General features: G+C 45.9%; 1 protein-coding gene across 1 annotated transcript in view; it reads left to right on the plus strand.

The window, feature by feature from the left end:
• Positions 1 to 1485: 1485 nt before the first annotated feature.
• The window catches only part of CD63 (CD63 molecule), a 70175-nt gene continuing 43873 nt past the window's right edge, over positions 1486 to 27787 (plus strand). The window contains exons 1-2 of the mRNA XM_063952661.1: positions 1486 to 1631; positions 1854 to 1932. Of these exons, the coding sequence (XP_063808731.1) occupies positions 1867 to 1932 (66 nt within the window). The 5' untranslated portion in view covers positions 1486 to 1631; positions 1854 to 1866. The remainder of the gene's footprint in view (positions 1632 to 1853; positions 1933 to 27787) is intronic.

Consider the following 27787-nt stretch of genomic DNA (forward strand, 5'->3'; position numbering starts at 1 on the left):
GGGCTGAGTGAAGGGGCTTCCAGGATGGTATGGGGTGTTTAATATGTAGGGAAGGGGTCGATAGTGGAGTGGGCTTCATATTTATTATTTTTTGGTGGGAGGGCAGCTTGCTTGACTGCAGATATCTCAAGTTCCTGAAAATATATTTCTTAGCTTTAAATGGAATAAAAAACTAGAGAGTCCCACCTTTCAGATGGTTCTGGGGACTTGGGGTTCAGAGTTCAGGAGCCAGAGCAATTCACCAACGCAAATCTAAAACTGCATATTAGGTGTGTGGAGCTGCAGCAGGGACCAGCTGCTTGAAGGCTGATATCTCTAGTTCTGGGCATAGTAGAGACAAGCTGCTAGTATTCACTGAAAGGGGAGAGTCACAGCTTTTGGATTATACCCTCAGAAAAACTCTAAGTCAGACAAAACCTGAGATATCTGTCTGGGAAGAGCAATTAATAGGCTTGGATGGGGACCACTGGTTTCAAGTCGGATATCTCCGGTTCCCCAGGGCCGATTTTAAAAAATCTGGTACCCCTGGAAAGAGGGGACCCTCAGCTATCAGCCTAGGGCCCTTAATCTCCTGGGGCCCTTGGGCAAGAGCCCATTGAGCCCATACGAAAAGACGGCCCTGCCCCCAGCATGCTACAGAAATGATTGCAGATTCTGCTTTTTAGCAGAATATGCAAACCAACCTGAATAGTGTCCTATGTCACTACTATTGCCATTGCATTCAGTGATATACAGGAATTGTGATTTACAAGTAAAACTAGTACAAAAACATTACTAAGGATTCCGTGTGGTGTGATATGGGAGGAAGTCCATGGGGGGTGACACCATGAGTTACCACACCGGGTGACACCAACCCTAGTGACGCCTCTGAGTGGAATAACCTGTATTGTTCGGGATTCCGTCAGTCAGCATATCACCAGCGGTTGGGATTCTGGCGTCAGTCTCCTGATCTCCGGGATCCCGACAGCCGGTATATTAACTGCATCCCCCTAGCTTAAATCGTCACTTTCAGTGCCCTCTTGACAGACATTGGTGTTCTACAGTTCCCACCCCAATATGATTACGGAATATTTATTTTGCGATTTTAAGCATTCCTTGTCTATAACTATTCATACTACAGAATGGGAACAATTAGGGGAAGTGCCATTAAATATACAGACTATAAGACACTGTTTGACCAAGTAGTCAAGATGGAAAAACAAATATTTCCAGAGCTACAGCTGTAGAACTTGTGAATATCAGGGAGAGCTAGCAGCTCTGGAGTGTTTATTCATACTGCGCAATACCGCCAGCACACACTGATCAGTCACTGTGTAAGTATGAGTAATACTCATAGGTGAGGGGGTTCCCACTCCCAGCATTACGTCCAGCAGCACACACCCTGCAGCCAGGAAGGCAGCGGCGGCAGCAGCAGCATCATCAGCCACCAGGCAGGGTCATATGACCGCAGCAGGAGTTGCAGAGTTGCGGGGGCAGGCTATTTAGCTGGGGGGAGGGGGCGGTGTGTGTTGTGCTGCTTAGTTTCTGCTCAATCACTGAGCTCGTCACGCAGTGTCTGGTGTGTACAGCTACGGGCGGCAGGGACTCGGGGACGAGAAGCAGCAGCAGTTGTGCACTAAGTTGGGGCAGAGGTGAGTGCGGCGTGTCGGGCTGCTACTTATACCCTGTACATACGCTGCGTGTGTACTGTAATAGCGGACCAGGCTTTCTCCCGTGCCCGGCGCTGTGTTCCGCTGTCTGCTCAGCAGGGTGTAACCGGACATCTCTGGCAGGGAGGCGCAGCGCCGCGGCCATTGAGTTATGTACTGCACATAGGGGTAACGCTGCTTCTTCTGTCCCCTCTGTGTTCCCAGGCGCGGCTACAGGATGGCTGTCGATGGAGGAATGAAATGTGTGAAATATCTCGTCTTTATTTTCAACTTGTTGTTCTGGGTGAGTGACTTGTGTCTAACTGTCCCCCCTTCCCCGCAGCCCGAGCACCTAGCTAGCGGTAAGTACCCGTGCCCCTGCCCGCATCCTCCCCGGGGGTGGCGGCTGCCGCTGGCTCCCTGCCTGGGCTGGGAGTCTATGCTGGAGATAAATATCATCATAAATCCTGTGTGTGATCGCCGGGCCTCCTGCCCCAACCCAGGTGTAATCACATTAGCAGCAGCTGTTTGTCCTGGCTGCTCCTAGCGTCATTCGTCATATGACATGATACCTGCTCTGTGCACTCCTCTTATACTTACACCGACGGGGGGGGGGGAGGAAAGGGAAGAAGCGAAGCGTACAACTGTGGAAACTGATGGCCCCAAAAAGAGGGGCCTATTTATCAAGTGTTTTCTTTTTCTGCAAGGCTAATTAGTGCTGAAGAACACTATCCATTTTCCTCAACGGGGACTAGTCTGACACCTATGTACTAAACTTCTAAAAGTTAAGCTTTTGTAGTTTTGCCCCATTAGTCTACGCCATCGTCAGACTGCATAAAGCGCTTTGGGGTCGATTCAGCTCACTGTTAATAGTGTTGGGAAGGAGGTCCTAGAGCTATTCAATTCAGCGTGCTGTTAAGTTCGACTGCATGACTTCTGCTCACACCACTCCGAGGTGTGAGCAGAAATCTGACAAAACTAGTGCCGCAATGCTATTGTGCCTTAGTGTGGCGCAAACAGCATTTAAATTGGAGAATGCCAGTTCTTGCGACTTGATGCTGAGTAGACACTAGTAGCTATATCTGCAGATCAATTGATCTACAGATATATCTACAAACGAACTGGGCAGTGTGTTCTGCATACACACTTCCCAATTCGCCGAGGCTGATATCACAAACTGGGTGAGTATTTACATGCGCCCGCCCATTTGTGCTGTCAATCACTGCTGGCGTCTGCAGCAAGTGTACGTGCGGTCAGCTGACCACCCGAACACTCAGCGCAATTTGCCCAAAAATTGTTGGATATATTGGTAGTCTGCTGTGCTGCAGGGCCTACGCGCTATGTCTGTGAATGACTGCGTTCGGACATATTGCTCATACACACTGGCCGACAGACCTGCAATATATCGGCCAGTGTGTACACACCTTAACACTCAGCTCTGAAGGACAGTGAAGAAAGTGTAGAACTTTAGGGGCTGATATAATTGTTTTTGTGTTCCTGATCTCCCATGTAAAATGACAGGTGATCGGGAGTCTCAATTCAAATTTATTTATTTTTTATCAAACTGATTGCACCCAAATAGATGGGGTTTAGCTGCAGGGATAACATGAATCTCCCCCTAAAGCAGAAGTTATTTTGTGAAGGTAGATCCCTGCCAACACTGAATTGTGATTAATCAAATAATGTGCTTTTTGTATGATATCCTTTTAATATGCTCTATATATGGCAGTGAGGTAATAGGTTGAGATATAGGGTGTACCTGTAAAAACTTCAATTTTTTTTTTTTATTTTTTCCCCTTCCAAACACCTCCCGAGCAGTGAAAAGTCTGTGGTTCTGGCAGTTTGCCCTAACCAAGACTTTAGATTGTGTCGCTGCTAATCCCATATATTTGGGCATGTAGAAAGTATTGGGCAACAATTGAATTGCTGTGATGGGGCCCCATACAAACATTTGAATCACCCCCGTAGCAACAAAATGTAATAGGCCTTCAAAACTTTTCTAAAGGCATTAAGTTAGTCTGACTTTACAAGGTTTCCTGATACCAGTACAGCTAATGGTCATTTCTATAAAGCTCCCGAGTGCTGATGCTTCAACATTGTGTTTTCACTTTATGTTGCCTTCTTAATCGCACCGTTCGGACTGGTCACTTATGGTCTAGACTTGTGTAGAAAATGGTTAAAGCCAAGAAAATGTGGCAAGTTTGTGTAGAATAGGCTTTAATGTTTCATATGAAGTGCTAAAGCTACATGGCTTTGTAAGCAGATGTAGTATATGCTTTCTGTATTCTGTAGGATAAATTAATGTCACATTTTCATAGGGATACATTTTTCTAGAATGAGTGCTTTTAAATTCAACACAGATGCGTGGCCTTTGGCTGATGGGCATTTTCAATGCAAAGAAGTGCAGAAATTGAGAAGTGACAGTGACTCGGTAAGAAAAGCTTGCTGCTGTGTATTAAGCTTCCAGTAGGTCTGTTCCCCCACAGAGGCTCTTGAACTATGGCCCTCATTCCGAGTTGTTCGCTCTGTAATTTTCTTCGCATCGCAGCGATTTTCCGTTAATTGCGCATGCGCAATGTTCGCACTGTGACTGCGCCAAGTAAATTTGCTAAAAAGTTTGGTATTTTACTCACGGCATTACAAGGTTTTTCTTCGTTCTGGTGATCGGAGTGTGATTGACAGGAAGTGGGTGTTTCTGGGCGGAAACTGGCCGTTTTATGGGAGTGTGTGAAAAAGCGCTGATGTTTCTGTGAAAAACGCGGGCGTGGCTGAAGAAACGGAGTGTTTGGGCGAATGCTGGGTGTGTTTGTGACGTCAAACCAGGAACGACAAGCACTGAACTGATCGCACTGGAAGAGTAAGTCTCGAGCTACTCAAACTGCACAGAAAAATCTTTTCGCAATATTGTGAATACTTCGTTCGCAATTCTGCTAAGATACACTCCCAGAGGGCGGCGGCTTAGCGTGTGTACTGCTGTGAAAAGCGGCTAGCGAGCGAACAACTCGGAATGAGGGCCTATGAACGCTCTAAACGAGGTTGTGCTGGGTCCTACAGTTTAAAGCAGATTTTACATTTTGGAATGGAATTGTGGAGGGATGTCCTCTTTGGCTTGTTAATGTTTTGCTTTTACAGCACAAACTGACATAGGCAAAATGTAGCAGCCTAGAGCTTGGCATGGCTTACAAAAAAATAAGGATCAAATAAGGTTAGTGATAAAAAAAAATAATATATAAAAAAAAAAAAGGGGCAGACTAGATGGGCCAAGTGGTTCTTATCTGCCGACAAATTCTATGTTTCTATGTTTCTATGGCTAAAACACAGAAGCATACCTAAGCCTTTTAAACGTTCTAAACTAAAATGGTTTATAGTAGAAAATAGTATCTAATTCCTAGGCCCACAGCTTTCCCCTGTGCACTTTTTAGCAAATAGGAAAAACAAGGTCTTCATCCCACCCACTTCTCTCACCTCCTTAAACTGTTCATTATACATGGTCACAGCTGGAAGTGAGGCCACACTAGCTGTCATCTAAACTCTATATCTACATATGGTTACAAAGTCTTCTGTAGGCAGCTGGTGATGAACGGTAGTCCTATTGCTCATACATCCTAAAACTGACTAATCCATATGGCATAACTATTTAAAAAAAATTATTTGAGCTATAACTGCTTGATTATTTATGCCCCTTCTGTTACTGGTACATTCTGGAACATATTTGGTATTTACAAAGACATCGCCCGGTTTTCCTTGCACCGTTATGAAGAGATGCAATACTGGTGGATGTGACTTACTGCGAATGGTTCAACGTGTGATGCACCAGAATTGAATACCTGTAAAAATGGTACATGTGCTACTAATATTGGAAGGTTTTACGTTATTTATTCCTAGCCAGGTACACCTGTAATACAGAAGTGGGAACTCTTATCTAGAAGGTTATGACAGTTGGGTTGCGTGGAGGGGAGTGGTAACAATTGAGCAGCTGAGATAAACCAGTACATGCAGTAATGATCAGGGTGTCTCCTCTGCAGGTGCTATAAGGAGAACTGAAAAATTATTATACATCAAGGTCCCTGGCCTGACCTAGGATTTGGAACACTCCTCTAATATGGGACACATTTCATACCATGGCTTTGACCCAAGTTATTTTCAAGTCTGCATTGTTTACACTGCAGGTGTGTGTGATGCCGGCACTTGGCGATAACCTTTCCTTACACTGAATGCGGCTTTCCCAATGCTGTGAACGGGACCTGGGTCAGATGACCAAGGCTACCTGTTCACACTGTCACATTACCAGTCCTTCCTGGGACCAACCGCGCAAATTATCGGGGTAAGTCAGAAATGAGTTTTGTGAGTGATTGTGTCAGACAGTAAATTCTGTGAGGTTGATGCCACAAGGGGAAGCACTGCACATATTTCATCTGACTAGTTTTATTGATTGGATCTGTATTTATTATCCTTATATAGCGCAACAAGGGGTCTGCAGCGCCCAGTTAGAGTAAATATGCACATAATCAGAAGCGGAAAACACTGACTTATGGTTGAAGACAATATAGGACAAGTACAGGGTAACTAAGCATAACTACACCAGTAAACGACAGAAGTTCCAAGGTGGCCAACAAACTGCATGAATTGGGCAGTTGAGGATTATTAAAGTAAGAAAAGAATAAGCACATGAGGGAAGAGGGCCCTACTTGTGAGAGCTTACATTATAAAGGGGAGGGGCAGACAGGGGTGACACAGATGGGGTAAACGGAGCATGGGACAGAGGGTTAGGATGAGATTTGGCTGGGTTTGGTAAAGAAGTGGGTCTTAAGAGCCCGTTTGAAGTTCTGTGGAGAGTCTGAGGGGGAGAGGTAAAGAATGACAGTGAGAGGGAGCAGCACGTGAAAAATCTTGGAGATAGGAGTGGGAGGACGTAATCAGAAGACAGAAGAGTTGGCGTGCATTAGCAGAGCGAAGAGGATTGGTAGGGGAGTAAAAGGAGATAAGGTCAGAGATGTAAATGGGAGAGGAGTGGGTGAGGGCTTTGTAAGTGAGTGTGAGAAGTTTGAATTGGATTCTGAAATGGAAGGGAAGCCAGTGAAGGGCTTGTAGGAGAGGGGAGGTGGATGAACCGGGCTGCAGCATTGAGGATAGATTGGAGTGGAGAGAGGTAATTGTCAGGGAGGCCAGTTAGAAGATTACAGTAATCCAATCTGGAAATCAGTGAGTGAATAATGATCTTAGTGGCATCCTGGGTGAGAAAAGGTCTGATCCTGGAAATGTTTGAGATGAAAATGACTGGTTTGTGAGAGGTGCTGAATGTGTGGTTTGAAAGAGAGGGAGGAGCCAAGGATTATGCCAAGACGGTGTACTTGGCACAACTATCTCCTCTAGCCCCCATCAATGGATAATGAGATTGTGGGAGGTGAGTTTGTGCGGGAGGGTGGGAAGATGATCAGCTCGGTCTTAAGGTGCATACACACGGAGAGATTTTGACTGAGAGATTTTGACTGAGCGATTTCCCTTGAACTGGCAGTGGGAGATTTTGACTAGCTTTTCCAGCGATTTTTGACTAACTTTACCAGTGATTTTGGCTAACTCATTCAAGCAAGGGGATGCTTTTTCTTTTCCAGCGACATAGCCAAAATTGACTTGCCTGCACAGTCTATTTTTAGCAGCGATAGCGTCCTAGCGGGGACGCGCATCGCTATCGCTGGCTTTGTACACATGGAGAGATATGCACTAACTTTCTGAGCGATTTTGACTATATAGTCAAAATTGCTCAGTTATATCGCTCAGTGTGTATGCACCTTTAGACATGTTGAGTTTAAGAAAGCTCTGGGACATCCAGGAAGAGATGGCAGAAAGACAGTTGGAGGTACAAATGAGGAGAGCTGTGGAGAGATCAGGGGAGGAAAGGTAGATTTGAGTGTTAACAGCATAGAGGTGATATTAGAAGTTAAAAGAACTGTGTTCAGCTGAAGAAGACGTATAGAGAGAAAAGGAGAGGACCAAGAACAGAGTCTTGGTGGACACTAACAGTTAGTGGAAGTGTGTGTGTGTGTGTGTGTGTGTGGGGGGGGGGGGGGTTGGGGTAGTGTCATGAGGAGAAGGAATGATCAGAGAGGTAGGAGGACGGCCAGGAGAGGGCAGTATCAAGCAGACCAAGAGTAAAGGATTTGCAGAAGGAGAGGGTGGTCCAGTGTCAAAAACAGCAGAGAGTAGTGGCCCTTAGATTTGGCTGCATGGAGGTCATTGCAGACTGTTGTGAGGGCAGTTTCAGTGGAGAGTTTGGAGGCAAAAGGGAGGAGAGTGTTGGGTCGATAGTTGGAGAGAGTGTTTGGATCAAGGGTAGGATTTTTAAGAATAGGGGAGACGAGCATGCTTGAAGGCAGAGGGGACAGTGCCTGATCAGAGGGAGAGATTGAGATGGTGAGCAAGATGGGAACAGGCAGGAGAGAGGTAACTGAGGAGGTGGGAGGGGATAGCGTCAAGTGGGGAGGTTGTGGGGGAAAGGAACGCATGAGGGCCATGACTTCCCCCACCAACAAATACATGGGAGAAAGATGTCCGAGTTGGTAAGAGAGGATGGGTGGTGGCTGGTTGCTAGTCTGGTGGGATGTGATGTCCTGACGCATGGAATCAATCTTGGATGTGAAATAAGTGGCAAAGTCAAGAGCAGATAACGAGGAAGGGAGAGGAGGTGGTGGTGGGCAGAGGAGGGAGTTAACAGTGGCAAAGAGGCGCTGGGGGATGGAAGACTGAGTAGAGATGAAAATTTTGAAGTATGATTGTTTAGCAAGGGAAAGGGCAGTACTGAAGGATGAGAGCATAAATTTGAAATGGAGGAAGTCTGCCTTAGAGCGTGATTTCCTCCACTGTTCGGCAGTATGTGAGCATTTTTGAAGATATCTGGTGCATTTGGTGTGCCAGGGTTGAGGTGTTGATCTGCGTGGGTGAATTTACATTTTGCATTAAGTAGTCTAGATAGAGCATTTTTCATGTAATCTTCAGGTCACTAGGATCAGAAAGACAGTGAAACTTAGAGTAAATATAAAAAAAAAAAAGCCACCTGAAACTAAAAATGGATGGTTCCCAGTAGCGATAATAGTCACATGCTGCACTCCAAAGGTGGGTACATACTGATAGATATATCTGCTGATCAATTGATCGGCATATATATCTACGGATGATCGGGCAGTGTGCTGTACATACACGGTTCGATCCGTCGGGGACTGAAGTCATGAACTGGCTGGGTGTGTACACGCGTCTGCCCAGTTCAGCTGTCAATCACCGCTGGCCGCCGCAGCCTGTGTACTGGTGACTGGCTGGTCGCATATACACACAGTGATGCTGCGACAATATATCTGTGGGGCTGACGCAATATGTCTGTGAATGACTGAGTTCAGACATATCGCCCGTACACACTGGCCGACGGACCCGTGATATATCGGCCGTTCAATGAACGGCCGATATATTGGCCAGTGTGTACCCACCTTAACACTTTGCCTGTTCCATGCAGGCTGAGTGGTTCTTGGTTCCTTCTCGTTCATGAACCTCCCACTTCTTGAGCCTGAGAGATGGAGGCAACTTACTGTAGAACTTTTTTTTTATTTTTTTTGACACTCAGAACTTCCTATAGCTCTTGCGGCATCCTGTAGCTTTTTCATGTTTTTCTGATCTTGCTTACCACATTTAGACCTGCAAACAATCTGCTTGTAGATAAGTGTTTGTTATGCTAAGATTGCATTTGGTATAGGATGTGTGCTTGAAATGTAGGCAGAGCTAGGTTTCATAACTGGGGTTTAATGTCACCACTTTCACAGCATCCTGTGTTATCTATAAATCGTGCTCAGAGCTTCCTCTTTTTATATCTGCTCTTGACCAATATGAGTAGTGTCCTCCCCCTTTTTTTTTTTTTTCCTCCTGTGCTCTCCTCTCAATGCAAAGAGAGCCTAAAGGTTAGGTTTATAAAAAGCAGTTTCCTTGTATAAACATGGTGACGTAACAGGAGGGAGTGTGTAGAGCTGTATAGTTCTCATGTTTTGGGTGGGGTGAAAACTGCCTCCTATAATGCCTCACTAGTACTAATTACAGAAAATAGACATGTACACAGAAGATCTGCTCTGATCAGTGGAAGTCTTAAATGTCTTAATTTTTCTTCTGTTATCTTAGTGATCTATAATGGCTATATCTGCCTTAATGTCTTGTGTAATCCATGCAACGTGTCCTTTCACGAATAATCGTGAATTGCAGCTTAATGTATGCAGCAGTGCTATTCTCCCTTGAATATCAGAATACCTTTGTTTACCTAGACCACAGGTTCTCAAACTCTGTCCTCAGGACCCCACACTGTTTCATGTTTTGCAGGTCACCTGTAGATTTTTAAAATGTGGCAGTTGGTGATACACAGTGCAGCTGCTGGGTGACATGGAAAACGTGACCTGTGTGGGGTCCTGAGGACCGAGTTTGAGAACCACTGACCTAGACTAACGCCCATGTTCAAATAAGCCTATCTCTTACCAAGCCGGTAACATGACAAATAAAACGGCAAGTGTATGTATGTATGTATGTATGTATCATTTAAAACTGGAAAATAGAATTGTAGTGGTGATGCAGTTCTTCACATTTTCATGGCTTGCAGTTTACAAAACAAAGACCATTCACACTGGCAGGTCGCCTGTATCTCCTACGTTGTACTATATTCACGTAAGCTGTTCTACATGTAGCATTGCAGAATAGGATACTGTTGCTTATAGTAAAATATTAGATTCTGTCCATTCTAGTTCACTAAGCTAACTTCTAGCTATGGGTCGTATAGTACGGACATAAGCTGTATGTGTAACCTGTTCTCCACTGTACACCTATTTAAAATCCTGGGCTGCTTATCCTCGGGTGCCCATTCAATTCTGAGGGATGTGCTTCTTGGACACTTGTAATATAGCACATAGCGGCCGCAAAATTAGTCTTATTGCTATCGTGTTTGACCAATGGTACCCATGTAATGGTGTCACATTGCTAGAAATAATATCCGCCCTAGGCATCCTGAATGATGGAGAGAAGAGTTAAACATAAGCTGTTTCACAATATTTAGCCATTGTATTTGATCATAATCAACTTCGAACATTAAAATCGCCTAAAATGTAATACACAATGGGGTCGATTCAATTCACCGACAGTTGAATAGTGCCGGGAGTTAGCTCCCGGCGCTATTCAATACAGCGCCAAGTGACACTTAATTGTCAGGAATTCTTCTCTCACCCCCGGGGGATGAGAGAAGAAATCCGACAAAAGTGCTGCCGCGAGGCTGATTCTGTCGGGCATCAGCATCACGGCAGGGAGTTAAGCCGGAGAATGCCCGTTCTCCAGACAAATCAACCTGTTAAGTCCGGGAGAACGGGCATTCGCTGACTTAACTTAAGCTGAGTTGAATAGCGCCGGGAGCTATTCAACTGTCTGTGAATTGAATGGACCCCAATGGGCTAAAGACGTGCCAAAGACCTCAATGTGCTGAGATGGGGTTTGCAACTTAAGATGTAAGGTTGACTGATTTAAAGTCAAATGGGTTTATGATGGAAGCTATCTGATGTTGAAGAGTGTCCGACTGACTTAATTTGATAGTGTAATGTGCTTATTCACTAAAGGGCCGTACTGACGGGGAGATTTCCCAGAGATGTGTGCTGAGCGATCTAGCACAGACCGCTCAGCATGGCGGTGAAATGAGCGACCTGCTAGATTGTGCCTGCATGCAGGCTAATCTAGCACCGACGATAGCCACGTGCGGGGCCGCGCATCGCTGTCGCCAGCACCCTAGTCAGATTGCTTAGAAATTAGCTGAACATCGCTCCGTGTGTACCCCCCTTTACTGTCCTAATGTAATTCAGATTATGTACATATATGGCCAACTCTGGCAGAGATCTGTCCACTTGTCTGGTCTGATCATCCCGATCTGGCTCAGCTACACTAGTGTAGCATATGGCCCGCTTTAATCTAGTGCAGTGGTTGTGAGGAGGTGAGCCGTTTAACTTTATTTCTATTAGGAATTCACTGTCAGTTTGCAACTGTGGATGCAGATATTTAGGTACTGAGGAAGGTTCTTAGAACTGCTAAACTGGTTATTTTCAGATTTAATAGGTTATTAATGAAGCATCTGGTTGTAAACCCAGTTTTTCGGATCATGTTTTTGCACCATATTTAAATGGGCCATACTTTTAATAGTAGTGTCCTGCTAGTATTAGCATTTGCCTCTTAAATATCTAGCTTAAATATGATCAAAAGCATCCATTTACAACCCGCTGCTGAGTTGATATCTCCTAAGTGTCATTTTAAGTGTGAATTCTATCCTGTCTTTCATTATGGGAGCCTTATACGCTTATGTTGTACAGATTCCTTATCTTCTGTGACTAATAACTTTAGTTTTCAGTGCCTGGTGACTGCTTACATCAATATTTACCAATCTGAAAGTTGGAGATATCAGCCACCTGAGAGCCTGTAGCCTGACTGCTGCCCTGGCTTAACCACTTGAATTCTAGAAAGGAATGTGCTAGGTATTATACAGCCACTGGAGTTCTTTATGCCAGTGTGTGTGGGTGTTTTTTTTTTTTTTGACTCCTGATTAGTTTGTGTGATGATGGCAAAACTAAAACAAGTGGCATAAAAAAAAAAAAAAAAAAAAATTAAGTCACCAATGGTTATTATAACACTAGAAACTGTTCTAGGGAGGGAAATCAATTGTGCCTAGTGCACCCTGCTGGATGTCTATAGTAATGTGCGCCTATAAGAGCAATTCAAATGTTGCTCTGATCGGGCCACATCAGCCGTGGCACGCACACATTCTTTTTTTTTTTTTTTTTTTTTATTTCTTTCTCTCATCCTCCCGAGGTGCAAGAATTAAATTGTATGAAAAGCCTGTAGTTTGGGCGCCCAATAAAGATTTTTAGACTGGTTTAGCCACTTTGCACGGCTAAACTTGGTGCTTTCAGCTGTGTTCAGTGCTAATGGGCGGGCAGCAGGTTACATGTGGCTCAATTGAATTTCCCCCTATTCTTTAATGTTTTAAGGTAAAATGTGTTCACTTTCTAAAGGCTCATACCCACTGGAAATTCTAGGTTAAAATACTGCAGGATTAAATGCTGTATGTATATACACTTCCACCTTACAGACTGGGCACATCCTATCGGTGCCACATCATATAAAACTAGAGGGGATTTTGGTTATCCCCAATGACTGTACTTATCAGGGCCTTATTTTATTTTTTGCTCCAGCCTTCGGATGGGGAGAAAAGTTCCTTTTAACTTGGGAGATATCTGGTCGGCAACCCTGTTAATGCTGGAATTAGAGATGTGTGGGTTCTGATTTACCCGGATCTCAAAACACCAGCTTATTGGCTTTCAGATGTCGCGTGTTTTGATTAGCCAGTAAGATAAATTCAAACTCTCATTAAGAACAGAGTAAATCCGAAGATGCACATCTGTACCTGGAAGCCATGAAAAGTTCCTTGCCCGTTAACAAAGGTTGGCTTGGTTTAAACCAAATGTGGTATACTTTACATATTTAAAGAATTCATTTTAATGTGCAAAAAGAAGCCAAGGAAAGATGGAAAAATCTCAAAGGCATCAAATTACAGATTAGACATTCTTATAACATGTTAAAAAAAAAAAAAAAAGTTTGATTTCATTTCCATCATTTACACTTTCAAAAGAACAGAAAACAAAAAATGGCGTCTGCAAAAGTTTGGCCACCCTGCAGAGTTAATACCTTGTACTGCCCCCTTTGGCAAGTATCACAGCTTGTAAACGCTTTTTGTAGCCAGCCAAGAGTCTTTCAATTCTTGTTTGAGGTATCTTCGCCCATTCTAACTTACAAAAGTCTTCCAGTTCTTTTGAGATTTCTGGGCTGTCTGTGACGCACTGCTCTTTTAAGGTCTATCCATAGATTTTCAATTATGTTGAGGTCAGGAGATTGTGAAGGCCATGGCAAAACCTTCAGTTTACGCCTCTTGATGTAATCCACTGTGGATTTTGAGGTGTGTTTAGGATCATTATCCATTTGTAGAAGCCAGCCTCTCTTTAACTTCAGCTGTTTCACAGATGGCATCAAGTTAGCATCCAAAATTTGCTGGAATCTTATTGAATCCATTTTTCCTTCTACTCGTGAAATGTTCCCTGTGCCACTGGCTGCAATACAACCCAAAAGCATGATTGATCTACCCCCATGCTTAACAGTTGGACAGAGGTTCTTTTCATTTAAATTCTGTGCCCTTCCTTCTCCAAACGTACCTTTGCTCATTCCAGCCAAAAAGTTCTATTTTAACCTCATCGGTCCACAGAACTTTATTCCAAAATGCATCAGGCTTGTCTATATGCTCATTTGCAAACTTCAAACGCTGATTTTTGTGGCGAGGACGTAGACGAGGTTTTCTTCTGATGACTCTTCCATGAAGACCATGTTTGTACAAGTATCTCTTTATAGTGGAATAGTGTACCACAACTCCAGTGTCTGCCAGATCTTCCTGGAGGGATCGTGCAGTCAAATGTGGATTTTGACTTGCTTTTCTCACAATCCTGCGAGCTGTTCTGTCTGATTTTTCTTGGTCTTCCAGATCTTGCTTTAACTTCCACTGTTCCTGATGACTGCCATTTCTTAATTACACGCCGAACAGAGGATATGGGCATCTGATAACTCTTGTATCTTCTTATAGCCGCCTCCTGCTTTGTGAGCGTCAACTATTCTGAGTTTCAGTGTTCTACACAACTGCTTAGAGGAACCCATGGTGCTGATTGTTGGAGCAAGGTCAGATGAGTCTGGGCTTTTAAAACCTTTTTAGATTGACATCACCTGGTCTTTCCAGACGATGATTGAGAACAATCCATGACACTGCCAGCTCTTGGCTGTCCAAAGGCGGCAGTACAAGGTATTAACTCTGCAGGGTGGCCAAACTTTTGCAGTTGCCATTTTTTGTTTTCTGTTCTTTTGAAAGTGTAAATGATGGAAATAAAATCAAACTTTTTTTGACATGTTATAAGAATGTCTAATCTGCAATTTTGATGCCTTTTTGGAGATTTTTCCATCTTTCCTTGGCTTCTTTTTGCAAATTAAAATTAATTTTTGCCTGGGGTGGCCAAACTTTCAAACCCCACTATGTGTGTGTGTGTAATATATATATATATATATATATATATATATATATATATATATATATATATATATATATATATATATATATATATATATATATATTATATATATATTTATTATAATTTTTTTTTTTTTTTTTTTTAAACCACTGTTTTGGTGGTTGGTTGAACGGCTTTCCATAGCAGGTGATATCAGCAGATGAACGGTGGCCGCCGGCGATTCAGCGGAAGCGCGCATCAACGCTCATCACTGCGGCATACACACCAAAAGAGAGCTGCTTTCAGCTCAAAATTGCCCAGTGTATGTGCCTTTTAAAGAGTAAACACCACCAACACATTAAACAGGGCAATACACCGAAAAACACCTCATGGTTTAATCTTCATGTTTACTTCAATTCAAAGCCTAATGTATTTCCTATTATTGAACAACTTCTGACTGCTCAATCCTCTTCAGCTAGTGTAGAAATTTTTTTTTTTCTTTTGGTTTAGCTCATTCAAAGCTTCGAAACTGGGAACTGAAAAGGCATCTAAACTAATGGTTTTTATTCAGAATGTTTAATGCCAGTGGCATAGCCAGTGCTAATGCTGAACGCCTTCTTACTTTTGCATGTTTTAATTGGGTTTAGTCTAAAATTGGTTTTATTGAAAGATTTCAAATCCTCTCAAAGCCTAATAACTTTGGATTGTTAATGTTAGAAAGCGTTAAACCATGGTTGATCAAGGTTTCTAATACATAGCAATGTTTCACAGTATTATAACAAACAGGATTACATTTTTTTTTTTTTTTCAATAAAATGTTAATGCAAAAAAAAAGTGTTAAACCAAAAAAAAGTGTGTGTGGGGGGGGGGGGGGGTTTTGTGTGGATTTTTTCTTTCTTCCCCCAACCCTGGTGTTAACCAGCCTTTTGGGAAAAGTCAGGATGTTAATTGAATAACATTCTGCATTAAAGCCCGAGGTTACCTCCGTTGCCCGCAGCCATACCCCTTTCACATTGCCAAAATAACACTGGTTATTTTCTGGTGAACATGTGTCGCGCTGCAGTGTGACACAGGGGTATATGCAATTAAGGTCGAATTCCCGAAATTGTCGAATTTCGGGTATTTTTCGCCAAAAAAAATAATTCGTCAATGCAATTCAGTGCTTTCCGTCAAAAAAACGGACTTTTTGCACATTCGACTTTTTGCACATTCGACTTTTTGCACATTCGACTTTTTGCACATTCGACTTTTTGCACATTCGACTTTTTGCACATTCGACTTTTTGCACATTCGACTTTTTGCACATTCGACTTTTTGCACATTCGACTTTTTGCACATTCGACTTTTCTGCAATGATACAAGTGCTGCAATTCGACAAAAGCATATTCAATTCAAGTTTGGAAATTCGACAGCAGTGCTTTTAGACAGCAAATTCGTCATTTTCAATCCGCCACACTTTGGAGGGTGAAACCAATAAAAATTTTTTAAAACATGTTGTTTTTGTGGGGGTTTTTTCGTGGTAATATCAGATCTATTTATATTAGAAGGGATTAGGTACTTGGTTTGTCTTTTTGGGAGGCACAAGTATTATATATTTTTAAAAATATTTCTGACGTCCTAGTGGATGCTGGGAACTCCGTAAGGACCATGGGGAATAGCTGGCTCCGAAGGAGGCTGGGCACTCTAGAAAGATTTATGACTACCTGGTGTGCACTGGCTCCTCCCACTATGACCCTCCTCCAAGCCTCAGTTAGATTTTGTGCCCGGACGAGGTTGGATGCACACTAGGGGCTCTCCTGAGCCCTTAGAAAGAAAGTATAGATTTAGGTTTTTTATTTTCAGTGAGACCTGCTGGCAACAGGCTCACTGCAGCGAGGGACTAAGGGGAGAAGAAGCGAACTCGCCTGCTTGCAGCCGGATTGGGCTTCTTAGGCTACTGGACACCATTAGCTCCAGAGGGATCGACCGCAGGCCCAGTCCTTGGTGTTCGGTCCCGGAGCCGCGCCGCCGTCCCCCTTACAGAGCCAGAAGCAAGAAGAGGTCCGGAAAATCGTCGGTAGAAGACATCAGTCTTCTCCAAGGTAGCGCACAGCACTGCAGCTGTGCGCCATTGCTCCTCACACACACTTCACACTCCGGTCACTGAGGGTGCAGGCCGCTGGGGGGGGGCGCCCTGAGAAGCAATTATAACACCTTGGCTGGCAAAAATACCACAATATATAGCCCTAGAGGCTATATATGTGGAAAATACCCCTTCCAGAATCCAGAAAAAAGCGGGAGAATAGGCCCCGGAAAAGGGGCGGAGCCATATCCTGCAGCACACTGGCGCCATTTCTCCTTCACAGATCCACTGGAAGGAAGCTTCCTGGCTCTCCCCTGCAGTCTACACTACAGAAAAGGGTAAAAAAAAGAGAGGGGGGCCACTAAATTTAGGCGCTGTATAAATTATATAGAAAAAGCAGCTATAGGGGACATAACTCAGTTAGTCCCTGCATTATATAGCGCTCTGGTGTGTGCTGGCATACTCTCACTCTGTCCCCCCAAAGGGCTTTTGTGGGTCCTGTCCCCTGTTGGAGCATTCCTTGTGTGTGTGCGGTGTGTCGGTACGGCTGTGTCGACATGTTTGATGAGGATAATGATGTGGAGACGGAGTAGATGCCTTTAGAAGGGATGTCACCCCCTGCGGGGCAGACACCTGAGTGGTTGAGCTTATGGAAAGAAATGAGTGCACGTATAGACTCCTTACATAAGAAATTTGACGACATGCCTAATGTGGGATAGCCGACTTCTCAGCTCGTGCCTGTCCAGGCGTCGCACAGGTCATCAGGGGCTCTAAAACGCCCGCTACCTCAGACCGCAGACCCAGATGTCGACACTGATACTGACACCAGTGTCGACGACGATGAGTCTAATCTGATGCCCACTAAGGCCATTCACTGCATGATTGAGGCAATGAAAGAGGTGTTACACATTTCTGATATAAAAGGTACCACTAAAAAGGGTATTATGTTTGGGGAGAAAAAACTACCCATAGTTTTTCCCCCATCAGATTAATTAAATGAAGTGTGTGAAGAAGCGTGGGCTTTCCCTGATAAAAAATTGGTAATTCCTAAGAAGGTACTAATGGCGTTCCCTTTCCCGCCAGAGGATAGGTCACGTTGGGAAACACCTCCTAGGGTGGATAAAGCACTCACACGTTTATCAAAAAAGGTGGCACTACCGTCTCCGGATACGGCCGCCCTCAAGGAACCTGCTGATAGAAAGCAGGAGGCGATCCTGAAGTCTGTATATACACACTCAGGCATTATACTTAGGCCAGCTATTGCGTCAGCTTGGATGTGCAGTGCTGCCGCTGCGTGGTCAGATAAACTGTCAGAAAATATTGACACATTAGACAGAGACACGATCCTGTTAACCATAGACCATATAAAAGACTCAGTCTTATATATGAGAGATGCACAGAGGGAAATCTGCCGACTGGCATCTAAAGTTAGTGCATTGTCCATTTCTGCTAGGAGAGGCTTATGGACTCGCCAGTGGACAGGATATGCAGATTCTAAAAGGCACATGGAAGTGTTGCCATATAAAGGTGAGGAATTATTTGGGGATGGTCTCTCGGACCTAGTTTCCACAGCAACGTCTGGGAAGTCAACATTTTTACCCCATGTCCCCTCACAGCCTAAGAAGGCGCCGTTTTATCAGGTTCAGTCCTTTCGGACCCAGAAAAACAGGCGTGGAAAAGGCGGGTCTTTTCTGTCCAGAGGCAGAGGTAGGGGAAAAAGGCTGCAACAAACAGCAGGTTCCCAGGAGCAAAAGTCCTCCCCCGCTTCTTCTGCCAAGTCCGCCGCATGACTGTGGGGCTCCACAGGCGGAGCCTGGTACGGTGGGGGGCCGCCTCAAGAATTTCAGCGATCAGTGGGCTCGCTCACTGGTGGATCCCTGGATCCTTCAAATAGTATCTCAGGGGTACAAACTGGAATTCGAGGCGGCTCCACCCCACCGGTTCCTAAAATCTGCCTTGCCGATTGCTCCCTCAGACAGGGAGGCGGTGCTAGCGGCAATTCACAAGCTGTATTCCCAGCAGGTGATAATCAAGGTACCCCTACTTCAACAAGGCCGGGGTTACTATTCCACACTATTTGTGGTACCGAAACCGGACGGTTCGGTGAGACCCATTTTAAATTTGAAATCCTTGAACACATACATAAAAAAATTCAAGTTCAAGATGGAATCGCTCAGGGCGGTTATTGCGAGCCTGGAAGAGGGGGATTACATGGTATCCCTGGACATCAAGGATGCTTACTTGCATGTCCCCATTTACCATCCTCACCAGGAGTACCTCAGATTTGTGGTACAGGATTGCCATTACCAATTCCAGACGCTGCCGTTTGGACTGTCCACGGCACCGAGGGTATTTACCAAGGTGATGGCGGAAATGATGATACTCCTTCGAAAAAAGGGAGTTTTAATTATCCCGTACTTGGACGATCTCCTGATAAAAGCGAGGTCCAAGGAACAGTTGTTGGTGGGAGTAGCACTATCTCAGGAGGTGCTGCACCAGCACGGCTGGATTCTTAATATCCCAAAGTCACAGCTGGTTCCGACAACACGACTACTGTTCCTGGGGATGATTCTGGATACAGTCCAGAAAAAAGTGTTTCTCCCGGAGGAGAAAGCCAGGGAGTTGTCATCTCTAGTCAGAGACCTCCTGAAACCAAAACAGGTATCAGTGCATCGCTGCACGCGGGTCCTGGGAAAGATGGTGGCTTCTTACGAAGCAATTCCTTTCGGCAGGTTCCATGCCGGAATCTTGACCTGTTGGACCAGTGGTCCGGATCGCATCTTCAGATGCATCGCTTGATAACCCTGTCTCCAAGAACCAGGGTGTCGCTACTGTGGTGGCTGCAGAGTGCCCATCTTCTAGAGGGCCGCAGGTTCGGCATACAGGACTGGGTCCTGGTGACCACGGATGCCAGCCTTCGAGGCTGGGGGGCAGTCACACAGGGAAGAAACTTCCAAGGACTATGGTCGAGTCAGGAGACTTCCCTTCACATAAATATTCTGGAACTAAGGGCCATCTACAATGCCCTAAGTCAAGCAAAATCCCTGCTCCCACACCAGCCGGTGCTGATCCAGTCCGACAACATCACGGCAGTCGCCCATGTAAATCGACAGGGCGGCACGAGAAGCAGGATGGCGATGGCGGAAGCCACAAGAATTCTCCGATGGGCGGAGAATCATGTACTAGCACTGTCAGCAGTGTTCATTCTGGGAGTGGACAACTGGGAAGCAGACTTCCTCAGCAGACACGACCTCCACCCGGGAGAGTGGGGACTTCATCCAGAAGTCTTCCAGATGCTGGTAAACCGTTGGGAAAAACCACAGGTGGACATGATGGCGTCCCGCCTCAACAAAAAGTTAAAAAAATATTGCGCCAGGTCAAGGGACCCTCAGGCGATAGCTGTGGACACTCTAGTGACACCGTGGGTGTACCAGTCGGTTTATGTGTTCCCTCCTCTGCCTCTCATACCAAAGGTATTGAGAATAATAAGAAAGCGAGGAGTAAACACCATTCTCGTGGTTCCGGATTGGCCAAGACTAGCGTGGTACCCGGAACTTCAAGAGATGCTCTCAGAGGACCCGTGGCCTCTACCGCTCAGACAGGACCTGCTACAGCAGGGGCCCTGTCTGTTCCAAGACTTACCGCGGCTGCGTTTGACGGCTTGGCGGTTGAACACCGGATCCTAAAGGAAAAGGGTATTCCGGAAGAAGTCATTCCTACGCTTATTAAGGCCAGGAAAGATGTTACGGCAAAGCATTATCACCGCATATGGCGAAAATATGTTGCATGGTGCGAGGCCAAAAAGGCCCCAACAGAGGAATTTCAACTAGGTCGATTTCTGCATTTCCTGCAAGCAGGAGTGAATATGGGCCTAAAACTAGGCTCCATTAAAGTACAGATCTCGGCTCTGTCGATTTTTTTTTTATTTTTTTTTTTTTTTATTTTTTTTTTATTTTTTTTTCTTTCAAAAAGAACTAGCTTCAGTACCTGAAGTTCAGACATTTGTGAAAGGAGTGCTGCATATTCAGCCCCCATTTGTGCCTCCTGTGGCACCTTGGGATCTCAACGTGATGTTGAGTTTCTTAAAATCACATTGGTTTGAGCCACTAAAAACCGTGGATCTGAAATATCTCACGTGGAAAGTGGTCATGTTATTGGCCTTGGCTTCAGCCAGGCGAGTGTCAGAATTGGCGGCTTTATCATGTAAAAGCCCTTATCTGATTTTCCATATGGATAGGGCAGAATTGAGGACTCGTCCCCAGTTTCTCCCTAAGGTGGTGTCAGCGTTTCACCTGAACCAGCCTATTGTGGTGCCTGCGGCTACTAAGGATTTGGAGGACTCCAAGTTGCTAGACGTTGTCAGGGCCCTGAAAATATGTTTCCAGGACGGCTGGAGTCAGAAAATCTGACTTGTTGTTTATCCTGTATGCACCCAACAAGCTGGGTGCGCCTGCTTCTAAGCAGTCTATTGCTCGCTGGATTTGTAGTACAATTCAGCTTGCACATTCTGTGGCAGGCCTGCCACAGCCAAAATCTGTGAATGCCCATTCCACAAGGAAGGTGGGCTCATCTTGGGCGGCTGCCCGAGGCGTCTCGGCTTTACAACTTTGCCGAGCAGCTACTTGGTCAGGGGCAAACACGTTTGCAAAATTCTACAAATTTGATACCCTGGCTGAGGAGGACCTGGAGTTCTCTCATTCGGTGCTGCAGAGTCATCCGCACTCTCCCGCCCGTTTGGGAGCTTTGGTATAATCCCCATGGTCCTTACGGAGTTCCCAGCATCCACTAGGACGTCAGAGAAAATAAGAATTTACTCACCGGTAATTCTATTTCTCGTAGTCCGTAGTGGATGCTGGGCACCCATCCCAAGTGCGGATTGTCTGCAATACTTGTAAATAGTTTTCTCTATCGTCCTAGTGGATGCTGGGGTTCCTGAAAGGACCATGGGGAAAGCGGCTCCGCAGGAGACAGGGCACAAAAGTAAAGCTTTCCGATCAGGTGGTGTGCACTGGCTCCTCCCCCTATGACCCTCCTCCAAGCCAGTTAGATTTTTGTGCCCGGCCGAGAAGGGTGCAATCTAGGTGGCTCTCCTAAAGAGCTGCTTAGAGAAAGTTTAGCTAGGTTTTTTATTTTACAGTGAGTCCTGCTGGCAACAGGATCACTGCAACGAGGGACTTAGGGGAGAAGAAGTGAACTCACCTGCGTGCAGGATGGATTGGCTTCTTGGCTACTGGACATCAGCTCCAGAGGGACGATCACAGGTACAGCCTGGATGGTCACCGGAGCCTCGCCGCCGGCCCCCTTGCAGATGCTGAAACATGAAGAGGTCCAGAATCGGCGGCAGAAGACTCCTCAGTCTTCTAAAGGTAGCGCACAGCACTGCAGCTGTGCGCCATTTTCCTCTCCGCACACTTCACACGGCAGTCACTGAGGGTGCAGGGCGCTGGGAGGGGAGCGCCCTGGGAGGCAAATGAAAACCTATTTGGCTAAAAAATACCTCACATATAGCCTCCGGGGGCTATATGGAGATATTTAACCCCTGCCAGAATACACTAAAGAGCGGGAGACGAGCCCGCCGGAAAAGGGGCGGGGCCTATCTCCTCAGCACACAGCGCCATTTTCCTTACACAGCTCCGCTGGTCAGGACGGCTCCCAGGTCTCTCCCCTGCACTGCACTACAGAAACAGGGTAAAACAAGAGAGGGGGGGCAAAATAGTGGCAAGAATTATATTATAAAAGCAGCTATACAGGGAGCACTTATTATAAGGCTATCCCTGTCATATATAGCGCTTTTGGTGTGTGCTGGCAAACTCTCTCCCTCTGTCTCCCCAAAGGGCTAGTGGGGTCCTGTCTTCGTTAAGAGCATTCCCTGTGTGTCTGCTGTGTGTCGGTACGTGTGTGTCGACATGTATGAGGACGATATTGGTGTGGAGGCGGAGCAATTGCCAAATATGGGGATGTCACCTCCTAGGGGGTCGACACCAGAATGGATGCCTTTATTTATGGAATTACGGGATAGTGTCAACACGCTAAAACAGTCGTTTGACGACATGAGACGGCCGGACAATCAGTTAGTGCCTGTCCAGGCGCCTCAAACACCGTCAGGGGCGGTAAAACGCCCTTTGCCTCAGTCGGTCGACACAGACCCAGACACAGGCACTGATTCCAGTGGCGACGGTGACGAATCAACCGTATTTTCCAGTAGGGCCACACGTTATATGATTTTGGCAATGAAGGAGGCGTTACATTTAGCTGATACTACAGGTACCACTAAACAGGGTATTATGTGGGGTGTGAAAAAACTACCTATAGTTTTTCCCGAATCAGAAGAACTAAATGATGTATGTGATGAAGCGTGGGTTGCCCCCGATAAAAAGATGCTAATTTCAAAGAAGTTATTAGCTTTATACCCTTTCCCGTCAGAGGTTAGGGCGCGCTGGGAAACACCTCCTAGGGTGGACAAGGCGCTCACACGCTTATCTAAACAAGTGGCGTTACCCTCTCCTGAGACGGCCGCACTTAAAGATCCAGCAGATAGGAGGATGGAAAATATCCAAAAAAGTATATACACACATACAGGTGTTATACTACGACCAGCTATAGCGACAGCCTGGATGTGCAGTGCTGGAGTAGCTTGGTCAGAGTCCCTGATTGAAAATATTGATACCCTGGATAGGGACAATGTTTTACTGTCTTTAGAGCAAATAAAGGATGCATTTCTTTATATGCGTGATGCACAGAGGGATATCTGCACACTGGCATCACGGGTAAGTGCTATGTCCATTTCAGCCAGAAGAAGTTTATGGACGCGACAGTGGTCAGGCGATGCGGACTCAAAACGGCATATGGAAGTTTTGCCGTATAAAGGGGAGGAGTTATTTGGAGTCGGTCTATCAGATTTGGTGGCCACGGCTACAGCCGGGAAATCCACTTTTTTTTACCTCAAGCTACTCCCCAACAGAAAAAGACACCGACTTTTCAACCGCAGCCCTTTCGTTCCTTTAAAAACAAGAGAGCAAAGGGATATTCATATCTGCCACGAGGCAGAGGAAAGGGGAAGAGACACCAACAGGCAGCTCCTTCCCAGGAACAGAAGCCCTCCCCCGCTTCTACAAAAGCCTCAGCATGACGCTGGGGCTTCTCAAGCGGACTCGGGGGCGGTGGGCGGTCGTCTCAAGAATTTCAGCGCGCAGTGGGCTCACTCGCAGGTAGATCCCTGGATCCTGCAGATAATATCTCAGGGGTACAGGTTAGAACTAGAGACAGATCCGCCTCGCCGTTTCCTGAAGTCTGCTTTACCAACGTCCCCCTCCGAAAGGGAGACGGTTTTGGAAGCCATTCACAAGCTGTACTCTCAGCAGGTGATAGTCAAGGTACCTCTTCTACAACAGGGAAAGGGGTATTATTCCACTCTATTTGTGGTACCGAAGCCGGACGGCTCGGTAAGACCTATTCTAAATCTGAAGTCCTTGAACATATACATAAAGAAGTTCAAGTTCAAAATGGAGTCACTCAGAGCAGTGATAGCGAACCTGGAAGAAGGGGACTTTATGGTGTCCTTGGACATCAAAGATGCGTACCTCCACGTTCCAATTTACCCCTCACACCAGGGGTACCTCAGGTTCGTTGTACAAAACTGTCGCTATCAGTTTCAGACGCTGCCGTTCGGATTGTCCACGGCACCTCGAGTCTTTACAAAGGTAATGGCCGAGATGATGATTCTTCTTCGAAGAAAAGGCGTATTAATTATCCCATACTTGGACGATCTCCTAATAAGGGCAAGGTCCAGAGAACAGCTAGAGAGGGGATTAGCAAAATCCCAGTTAATGCCGACAACTCGTCTGCTGTTCCTGGGGATGATTCTGGACACGGTTCAGAAAAAGGTTTTTCTCCCGGAGTAAAAAGCCAAGGAGTTATCCGAGCTTGTCAGGAACCTCCTAAAACCAGGAAAGGTGTCTGTACATCAATGCACAAGAGTCCTGGGAAAAATGGTGGCTTCTTACGAAGCAATTCCATTCGGCAGATTCCATGCACGAATTTTCCAGAGGGATCTGTTGGACAAATGGTCAGGGTCGCATCTTCAGATGCACCAGCGGATAACCCTGTCTCCAAGGACAAGGGTATCTCTTCTGTGGTGGTTGCAGAGTGCTCATCTATTGGAGGGCCGCAGATTCGGCATACAGGATTAGATCCTGGTGACCACGGACGCCAGCCTGAGAGGCTGGGGAGCAGTCACACAAGGAAGAAACTTCCAGGGAGTGTGGACGAGCCTGGAAACGTCTCTTCACATAAACATTCTGGAACTAAGAGCAATCTACAATGCTCTAAGCCAGGCAGAACCTCTGCTTCAAGGAAAATCGGTGTTGATCCAGTCGGACAACATCACGGCAGTCGCCCATGTAAACAGACAGGGCGGCACAAGAAGCAGGAGTGCAATGGCAGAAGCTGCAAGGATTCTTCGCTGGGCAGAGAATCATGTGATAGCACTGTCAGCAGTGTTCATCCCGGGAGTGGACAACTGGGAAGCAGACTTCCTCAGCAGACACGACTTTCACCCGGGAGAGTGGGGACTTCATCCGGAAGTCTTCCACATGCTGGTAACCCGTTGGGAAAGACCAATGGTGGACATGATGGCGTCTCGCCTCAACAAAAAACTGGACCGGTATTGCGCCAGGTCAAGAGATCCGCAGGCGATAGCTGTGGACGCGCTGGTAACGCCTTGGGTGTACCAGTCGGTGTATGTGTTTCCTCCTCTGCCTCTCATACCAAAAGTATTGAGAATTATACGGCAAAGAGGCGTAAGAACGATACTAGTGGTTCCGGATTGGCCAAGAAGGACTTGGTACCCGGAACTTCAAGAGATGATCACGGAAGATCCGTGGCCTCTACCTCTAAGGAGGGACTTGCTTCAGCAGGGTCCCTGTCTGTTTCAAGACTTACCGCGGCTGCGTTTGACGGCATGGCGGTTGAACGCCGGATCCTAAAGGAAAAAGGCATGCCGGAAGAAGTCATTCCTACTTTGATTGATTAAAGCAAGGAAGGAAGTAACCGTGCAACACTATCACCGCATTTGGCGAAGATATGTTGCGTGGTGCGAGGATCGGAGTGCTCCGACGGAGGAATTTCAACTGGGTCGATTCCTACATTTCCTGCAATCAGGATTGTCTATGGGTCTCAAATTGGGATCTATTAAGGTTCAAATTTCGGCCCTGTCAATTTTCTTTCAAAAAGAATTGGCTTCAGTCCCTGAAGTCCAGACTTTTGTTAAGGGAGTGCTGCATATACAGCCTCCTGTGGTGCCTCCAGTGGCACCGTGGGATCTCAATGTGGTTTTGGAATTTCTAAAATCTCATTGGTTTGAACCACTAAATAAGGTGGATTTAAAATATCTCACATGGAAAGTGACCATGTTACTAGCCCTGGCTTCGGCCAGGAGAGTGTCAGAACTGGCAGCTTTATCTTACAAAAGCCCATATCTGATTTTCCATTCGGACAGGGCAGAACTGCGGACTCGTCCGCATTTTCTCCCTAAGGTGGTGTCAGCATTTCATCTGAACCAGCCTATTGTAGTGCCTGCGGCTACAAGTGACTTGGAGGACTCCAAGTTACTGGATGTTGTCAGAGCATTAAAAATATATATTGCAAGGACAGCTGGAGTCAGAAAATCTGACTCGTTGTTTATATTGTATGCACCCAACAAGATGGGTGCTCCTGCGTCTAAGCAGACGATTGCTCGTTGGATCTGTAGCACAATCCAACTTGCACATTCTGTGGCAGGCCTGCCACAGCCTAAATCTGTAAAGGCCCACTCCACAAGGAAGGTGGGCTCATCTTGGGCGGCTGCCCGAGGGGTCTCGGCATTACAACTTTGCCGAGCAGCTACGTGGTCAGGGGAGAACACGTTTGTAAAATTTTACAAATTTGATACTCTGGCTAAGGAGGACCTGGAGTTCTCTCATTCGGTGCTGCAGAGTCATCCGCACTCTCCCGCCCGTTTGGGAGCTTTGGTATAATCCCCATGGTCCTTTCAGGAACCCCAGCATCCACTAGGACGATAGAGAAAATAAGAATTTACTTACCGATAATTCTATTTCTCGGAGTCCGTAGTGGATGCTGGGCGCCCATCCCAAGTGCGGATTATCTGCAATAATTGTACATAGTTATTGTTAACTAATTCGGGTTATTGTTTAGGAAGCCATCTTTCGGAGGCTCCTCTGTTATCATACTGTTAACTGGGTTTGATCACAAGTTGTACGGTGTGATTGGTGTGGCTGGTATGAGTCTTACCCGGGATTCAAAATTCCTCCCTTATTGTGTACGCTCGTCCGGGCACAGTACCTAACTGGCTTGGAGGAGGGTCATAGGGGGAGGAGCCAGTGCACACCACCTGATCGGAAAGCTTTACTTTTGTGCCCTGTCTCCTGCGGAGCCGCTTTCCCCATGGTCCTTTCAGGAACCCCAGCATCCACTACGGACTCCGAGAAATAGAATTATCGGTAAGTAAATTCTTATTATTGTTAACTAAAGGGTTATTGTTGAGCCATCTGTTGAGAGGCTCAGTTTTCATACTGTCAAACTGGATATAGTATCACGAGTTGTACGGTGTGATTGGTGTGGCTGGTAAGAGTCTTACCCGGGATTCTAAATCCTTCCTTATTATGTCAGCTCGTCCGGGCACAGTGTCCTAACTGAGGCTTGGAGGAGGGTCATAGTGGGAGGAGCCAGTGCACACCAGGTAGTCATAAATCTTTCTAGAGTGCCCAGTCTCCTTCGGAGCCCGCTATTCCCCATGGTCCTTACGGAGTTCCCAGCATCCACTACAGACTACGAGAAATAGAATTACTGGTGAGTAAATTCTTATTTTTTTTTTTTATTATTTTTTTAATAGATGGAATGGTGAAATCCCTGAAAAAAATGGCGTGGGGTCCCCCCTCCAAAGCATAACCAGCCTCGGGCTCTTCGAGCTGGTCCTGGTTCTAAAAATGCGGGGGAAAAATTGACAG

The sequence above is a fragment of the Pseudophryne corroboree genome, chromosome 2 (assembly GCF_028390025.1).
Source record: "Pseudophryne corroboree isolate aPseCor3 chromosome 2, aPseCor3.hap2, whole genome shotgun sequence".
Classification (NCBI taxonomy): Eukaryota; Metazoa; Chordata; class Amphibia; order Anura; family Myobatrachidae; genus Pseudophryne; species Pseudophryne corroboree.